This window comes from Cebidichthys violaceus, unplaced genomic scaffold (assembly GCF_023349555.1).
Source record: "Cebidichthys violaceus isolate CVI_PGR_0920_01 unplaced genomic scaffold, fCebVio1.0.p SCAF_21, whole genome shotgun sequence".
In the NCBI taxonomy this organism is placed as follows: Eukaryota; Metazoa; Chordata; class Actinopteri; order Perciformes; family Stichaeidae; genus Cebidichthys; species Cebidichthys violaceus.
Genome location: NW_027176384.1, coordinates 4,644,283 through 4,652,494, shown reverse-complemented (window position 1 = coordinate 4,652,494; position 8,212 = coordinate 4,644,283). Strand labels below are relative to the sequence as shown.

General features: G+C 41.1%; 1 protein-coding gene across 1 annotated transcript; it reads right to left on the bottom strand.

The window, feature by feature from the left end:
- On the bottom strand, positions 1 to 8,059 carry cdc123 (cell division cycle 123 homolog (S. cerevisiae)). Its single transcript, XM_068717020.1, has 13 exons — positions 7,942 to 8,059; positions 7,569 to 7,640; positions 7,264 to 7,327; positions 6,857 to 6,889; positions 5,183 to 5,278; positions 4,485 to 4,591; positions 3,903 to 3,954; positions 3,648 to 3,723; positions 3,024 to 3,146; positions 2,590 to 2,618; positions 2,383 to 2,487; positions 2,124 to 2,261; positions 1 to 738 (listed from the first exon to the last, which is right to left on the bottom strand). The coding sequence occupies exons 1-13, from the start codon at positions 8,013 to 8,015 to the stop codon at positions 673 to 675; spliced, it is 1,035 nt and encodes a 344-aa protein (XP_068573121.1). The 5' UTR covers positions 8,016 to 8,059; the 3' UTR covers positions 1 to 672.
- Positions 8,060 to 8,212: the final 153 nt, after the last annotated feature.

The window sequence follows — 8,212 nt, the reverse complement described above, 5'->3', positions numbered from 1 at the left end:
GAAGTTTAATGGTGTTTTTATTTTGATTTTTGGAGCAACAGTCTACAGTGATGCATGATGGGGGGAAAACAGAGCTGGAAAAGAGCACCCGGAGCTGCTCGGAGCAATGAGCGTGTCAAAACTGCTCAGAGGGAAACTGGGGGGGGACTTTTTTTAAATAAAGAAGTCTGAAAAGAAGCCTCACGGATGGTGAAACGTGTGCGCCGACTAGTTAATTTCTTAACTCCGGGGACTGCAATAAAGATACATGGACTATTATTACACACGCTTATTTTAAAGTATAAAAGCAGGCATTCTTTACAGTGTTTGTGAATACATCCGCTTACATTTTATTTTCCTCCATTAAAAAAACAACAACAAATCATCCCCCCCCCCCAACACAGAAATTAACAAGTAACCGACACCGCAGAGGCCTCCCCTGTGTCACCGAGCCATTACTATCGGCAAGGACGGCAGACACAAAATGAATCCTCAGAGAGCCATCACACACGATCAGCTAATTCGACATGTTCCATTAAACTAATGCGGGGGAGCTATCGCAGGAACCCCGGGTACACGGCGCACCCTTCACAGACGAGCGTGACAGAAAACGGTAAAGAGGGGGTAAAAGAGTCACTACATGCAGGAAAACATTATGTGGAGGGCTGCTCTGCTGGTTCCAGATACACAGGGTCACTGTGGAGCGTTCTCCTCCTCCTCCTCCTCCTCCTCCTCAGAATCTTCCTGTTGGCTTTTCTTCTGTTAAGAGAGGAGACAGAACAGGAGAGGAGAATAAACTTCCAGGTTATACCCTGTTTCCCAGTTTCATAACGAATCCTGATTCTAGCCACACTTGAGTGCAGTAGATTCACACAAGGGAAAAAAAGACTGAATTTAGATCCTATAACCAACCCCGCTGCCAGACAATGTCAATAATGGACAATTCAGTCAACATTGTTAGTCGTTTTACGCTACAATATCTGTGCCTGGCAACAGCAGTAGGATCTCAAACTAAAAAAAAAAAAAAAAATCATGGACGTGATTGCATTCGTTTGCATTGATCTTACATTTTTATTGAACTTAATAGGTAATTTTTTTTTAGAAATGATATATGACTGACAATTTTTTTAATGAACTGTTTTTAAATCTCATGTACCCCCTGCAGTAAACCAAAGCACCCCTATTTGAAAAACTGGTTTAAAGTCGATGAAAAAATGTGTTCATATCCCTGATCATGTTGTACATCTATTTATAAATATATGCAAAAAAAAAGAAAATTAAAAAATATATATTTCTTCAAATGTCAAAAGCCAATCATCTTTTCTTCCTGTAAAACAAAATATGACGTGTGCGCACGTAAGCGCGTACCAACCAATATTAGTGCTACATTCTAAGCCCGCCCACTATTACGCAATCCAATCCAATCCAATCCAAAGGATATAATTTAAATCCCTCTTGTAACTGAGCGCTGCTCAAATATCCCGTTTCACTGGGGAACACGTCACAGTACAGAAGATGAAGAAGCCGCAATTTCCCTTTCACCGGGGCATTAAATTATAATCCTGCAGATTTTAGTTCTGGTTGATTTGGCAACAGCTGTAGTTACTGGTGGTACCACTGAGAATGAATGAATATCCATGACACATTTATCCAACACAACCTGCGTTCTTTGTAGCTATACTTGTAAGGACGCAGTTATATTTCCTCCTCAGAATGCCAGGGAGTTCTGGATTACGTCAATGACGTAAGTAACGAACAGTTCATAACTTCAGTGTCTTGTGCACACATCGTGTCCCGTGAATCCCGTTTGAAACCAGCGTAGGAATGGCGTACCCTGCCACTGACTACTGAATAGAGAGGTAACTAATGAGTGTAAATAAATGTGCCAAATTTGAAGAAATTCTCTCTGATTATCATGCTGTGTTGAAAAAGACTTGAAACTAGCGTAAACTCATGTTTACTGAGGTAATAAATCATAAGTAATAAGCGGGGGGGCGCGTATTTTCTCATAGACTTCTATACAATCAGACGGCTTTTTGCAACCAGAGGAGTCGCCCCCTGCTGGCCAGTAGAAGAAATACAAGATTTACAACTTCCGCGTCGGCTTCACTCGTCAGAACTGAAGGATGCCGCCCGGTTCTTACCAGTTTGAGGAAGTCGATGAGTTTGTAAGCGTCTTCTCCAGCGGAGAGGTCGACAAAGTCCCGTGGGATTCGGTAGCTCAGACAGGGACTGGGCTGCACCGTCACCTCGCTGGTGGTGCAGCGAAACGCAGGGCCTTCCTGCACGCACGGAGAAACCGCACAGTTGCAACAAAACAGTTCTCAGTATTGATTGACATCTTTTTTATTTATTTATATATTTGTATTTTTCTAATAGAATGCGTGTGTCATGACGGCTGACCTGCTGCTGGCCGATTTCCCCACCAGACGTCAGCTCCTCCCAGCTGAACAGCAGCGAGTCCGTCACCTCACCGAACGGGTTCACGTCGATCAGCCACACCCTCCCCTGCAACACACACACACACACACACACACACACACAATGCATAAGTCTGCAAGCAGCATTTTAAATAAAAAGTACTATATCCAAACCCATCAGTGTGCTTACCTGGCTGTCTCTGTAGATATCAAACACAACTGTAAAACAGACAAAAGCAACAGTGTAAACAACTACATATGCAGTCGTTTAACATTCACATTATATATATATACACACATATATATATATATATATATATATATATATATACATACATACATATACATACATATACATACATATATATATACACACACATACACACACTGTATATATATATATACATACATACATATATATATACACACATACACACACTGTATGTGCTAGTTCCACAAAGACAAAGTTAAATTATTTATTCGTCCTGGAAAATAAAAAATGTAAATGTTATGCGAGTGACAAATGACGCATTTGAAGCAATCTGTTTCTGCCTGAGGAGAGCTGAGAGGAGGTGTGAAGCAGAGTAAGAAAAATAGAAAAATAAAAAGCACGGCAATGCTCACAGTCCTCGTCCAGGAAGTTGTACTGGATGTGCTGGCTGAAGAACTGCTCTATGGCGTGAAGGATCTGCTCCTCCTGCTTCAAGACATGCTGGTAGTGCTGAGTGTAGTCTCTCTGGGAGATGGCTGGGGAACAGACGGACGCACCGTTAGTCGTTTCTAAACCAGCCTGCCGAGCACAGCTCAAACGTCATCTCATCACTGATATACAATGGAGAGGTTTCTCAAACTAATTCCAATGTGGGACGTTTTCTGCAAAGCAATTCAGCATGTTTCCCTCCTCATCCGACTTAGTGGCTCATTATACAAATTACAAAATGGAGATGTGACGACGGTCCCTTTCATTCAAAACAGTGGTAGTAAAAAATAGTAAAAGCACTGCGTTTAAAATGTTACTCAAGCAAAAGCACTCATTACACAGAATTTATATCATAAATGGTGGTAGTGGATAGAGGTACAATGCAGCATAAATACTCGAGTAAAGTTAAGACAAGCGCCTCAACATTGGCCGGTACTTGAGTAAATGGTTAACAACAATCATTGCTTTCTTAACACCAATATGTTGATGATTTTTCCAAATGTTTGGGCACAAAGCCCGAACACAGAGGGACAGCGAAGGGTTATTACCAATCAGTTTGTTTTCTTTGACAAAGCAGCGAAACTCTCCGCCAGGAATCAACTCGCTCCACTTTCTCAGGACCAGCTGGGGGGCAGAGGACAACATGGAGGAGGGGCTCACGTACAACTAAAATTGACAATTCTATAGGCAAAAAAAATAAATAAAATAAAAAAGTAATAAAATATATATATACAGAATTTTCTTCTGAGCAAAAAGAACTCTGGGACAATAAAACTTGTATTATAATGTTAAAAAAAAAATACCTCAAAGTTTACAACCGGATCTGGGGAGTCCTGGTCACTGCATACAAGGAATCTGCAGAAGGAAATGAATGACAGTTACAACTGTTAAACAGATAAATATACTGTATACATGTTCTGTAGCATCACATGGGTTTGGGGTTTATGATTTCTATTTACAGCTTGGCTGCTGGTTTTCCTTTGCGAGAGAAGTTTATAAAAAAAAAATAATAATAATTAAAAAAAAGACTCCAACAAACAAGCATATATCACATTGCTTTTTCTTCACTCACTCACTCACTCACTCACTCACTCACACTCTCTCTCTCTCTCACACATACACACACACACACACACACCTTCCCCCGAGGCCGTGCGCCGCAGTAAATCACTCGCTGCACTAAATGTTTGGCATGCAGAGCTGAGAGGTATAAATCTGCATCACGGCAATTTCTGCAGCTGCCACTTTTTTGTGTTTTGCTGCAGACTGAAATCAGCCTGCCAAACATAACCAAACCTGGTTGTTGTACTATTATTTTTTGGGTGGCGGTTGTCATCTCAATGTTAAATATGTGTGCGGCGATGCTGCTGGATGGAGAGGCTTACGGCTGGGTGAGGTCGTGGGTGATGAAGTCGGAACTTTTGAAGAGCAGAAATATATCGCTGAGGCTGTGGCACTGCAGGGAACTGTTCAGAGCGATCCAGTTGGCATCCTGAAAAAAACACACACACGCAATCACGCAGCTGGCAGTGGTGCAAGAAGCAATCCATATTCTTCAATAATAGCCAACAAATGATTTAGTTGTGCTAATATACTAATAAAAAACAGGTCATGTTGTTACACTTTACAAATGAATTCACCTCTGTTCAATTAAAAAACGTTTTTCCTTTTTCTTTGAAGAAATACTTCACCTACAAAATGACCACTTGTATTTCAATTACTCAACCTCCAAAGTGGCGGAAGCAAAACAAAAAACAGAGAAAAGTCTTGAAGAATGAAAGTAAATGAGGTAGCAAAACCTTATCAAAACATCTGTTTACCAACTCTCACAAACATTGCTTTGCTGTTGTTAAATGTGTTAATGTCTTGATGAATTGACATAAATGGGGGCCACATTCAACAACAGCACAGCAATGTGTTTGAGAGTTGGTAAACGGATGTTTTGATATAGTTTTGCCGCCCCATTTACTTCCAAACTCATCAAGAACTTAAGGTAACTCGGGGTGAGTCACTGATATACGAATGGTCGCGTTGTGGGTGAAGTATTCCTGTAAAGCAGCTGGGTTTTAAAGCAGTGTTTTACCTGTGGAGCGCTCCAGTTGAGTTTGGGGAAGACGCCCCCACCCAGAGCGTTTATGGCCTCCAGCACCTTAGAAGTGAATTCTGGGAACTCAGGAGCCTATCTCACACACACACACACACACACACACACGCACACACACACACACACACGCACACACACACACGCACACGCACACACGCACACACGCACACACACACGCACACACACACGCACACACACAGTAAACGTTTTATCACGTGGGCGATAAATTTGTTTGTTGGGCCTTAACCAATCCGGCCTGAGCGCCCCCACCGGCGGGGGCAACGCATGCATCCAAAAATTAATCCACTCATAACGTGCACTCATCAGTAACGAATATAATGATGCCGCATTATAAACTCAAACTGCAGCTCCTGCGCTACAAAGTCATCTCAGTTGTTTGTACACACTCCAAACACAACATATGACAAAGCTATGTATAATACCAAGTAACACAATCAATATAGCGCCCCCTAGGCAGTCCCACTCGCCACATTTATGCCAATAACGTTTTGAAAAATTAATTCAATGCCAACACCCGTTAGCTCAGGAGATCGCTAGCGACCAGACGGTCGCAGCCATTTGTTTCACATTCCGCTACGACACAGCCTCGCAGTTTTACTTACAAAACAAAGCCATCATCATAATTCGCATAATCGATCACATCATAAACCAGCTCCTTACTTTGAGATGTTCTGCAGCAAAAAAAATTAATTAATCCGTTCATGTTTACTATCGATCTGCGCAGCTCATCCCCCTCTGTGTGGATTCAAAGCTGGCGCTGCGTCGTGTGCCTCGTGTGCCTGCTAGCGGAAGGGGCAGGGTTATACGTCTCAGCAAATCGGATTTGAGAAATTTGACACTCGGGTAGTTTTTATTTTATGATTGGCTAACGGATTCTGTCAATCAAAGTCACGTTAGGTTGTTTCAACAGAGCAGGCTGTGAGGCGTCTATGGAACGTTCATTGGGTCAAATCGGCCCTTCACACAGGCTGAAAGGCACTGGAAGAAAAAAAACTGGAATTCAGACGATAAAATCCCATGGATGACAAACATTAACAGTCTCAGAGAAGATCCAGGCTCTCAAAATGATGCCAAACTGCTGCATATGGATAGATTGAACACTATTAGTGATAAAAGAAGTGAAATATATAAATATATAGTATATAAAATTACAATGAAACAGCTGGAACAAAATTACATTTTGGTTGACCTCGTTTGACCTCTCCGTACTAGATCAAGATGTACTAGATAAAGCTTCACTTTAACAAAGTAAAAATTTGTTTAGAGACCCTCAACATATAGTTCTATGATCTGGTAGAGCTGGAAAGCTTGGACCTACATGATTTCTAATAAAGAAATATCCTGAAATTGCTTTTTTTTTCCATTCGAAAATTAGAATTTTTAATTTGTGCTGTGTGCCATCTTAATCCACTCTTAACCAGTAACATATATACTGATATTTACACATATCAACACATCTCACAAGTGTTAGGGTTATTTTAATACCAAAAGTATTAAAATAGCCCTAACAGTTGCAACGCTACACTCATTATAGTATGGCTATGCTATTTTCGAGCTGAGGGCCTAAAAATCGGTCTAGGGTCCAAAATTAAGAATACAGACATTCTGATGAGAAGCATTGACTGTACTCACTGTGACAGTGGATGTTGTCTCATCATCTGACCACTAGAGGGAAGTAGAGAACAAGAAACAGGGCCGCAGGGTAAACATCAACATTTGTTTCACCTGTGTGTTGGAGCTACAAGTAATGTAACGAGACAGGTAATTAATGAATATAATATGATGACATTGCCCCCTAATCCAAAAAATTACAAAGTGACATCTCAGATTATAGCAAAGGTCCGAGGCCTTTCTGCAAAAAACAAAGCAATATCTAAGTGTGCAGATATCTCTTTTGTCAGTTTCTTTCTGCAAAAAATACGACACATTTTAAGATTGTGAATAGATGAAACAAAGACCTGTTTCCTTTCCAGGAAATGCGGCAAAACAAGAGAGAGCCTCGGAGTGGACAAACAACCACAAAGTCTCTGTTTCCGTACCTGAACGTCTTCCTCTGCATCAGAGTCGCTGTTGTTGGTGTGTGTCGGCTGTGTGTTATGGTCACTGAAGGGAAGAGAAACAACAGACGGGTATTTGTCAATCAGGCAGCTGCATCGGCGACAAGACAGACCTGATGATCATAATGTACATGCTTTTCAAATATAACTGGTGCCATTCAAAGACTAAAGGGGGAGCAGCAAGATGGAGCTGATTTTGGCCATGGTGTTTTCAGGTTCATTCCAACAATAGCAACTTGAACAGAATGTGTGTGTGTGCGTGTTTGCATGTGTCAGTGGCCTCATACCTCCCAGAGACTACCAGTGTGCCATCGTCCAGTAAATACTCTATTACATTCTGAGGCAGTGGAAGAATCAGACTGGAATAAAGAACAAACACGATACCACAAATTAATATGTGTAAACAATACAATAAATACTAGACAACAGACAAACAGAGGTAAGAGGAAGGAGGAGAAGGGAGAAGGAAAGTGATTTAAACACAATTATGTAGCAGTGCACATGATACATATGAAGATAGGTAAGAAACAGAGATGGAAGCTAGCTGTTTTCTGCTTCTGTTTGGTAGCTAACGATAGCTTTTGGCTAAATGGACTTTGTTTAACAGCACCGAGGATGAAAATATTTCTTGGAATGTATATACAAACGTCAGCTGTCTACCTTTTAATCGTATGTTGCTTGAAAATCGGATACCAAACCGAAAACTGACAGTTGACAACTTGCTCCTTCTTCATGCTGCAATATCCTGTAACGGAAAAGAGTCCATCGGTAAATATCTTCCGAACCCGGGATGTTTTAAATAAATATCGGGGCCGCAGTCTCATTTAACGCCTTGACATTTTGAGGCAATACTGCATCCTAATTGTACTGTTACGAACGAATGTGTATCTATTAAAAGGCTATTGTTAAAACAGTCAACGTGGTTTTGATC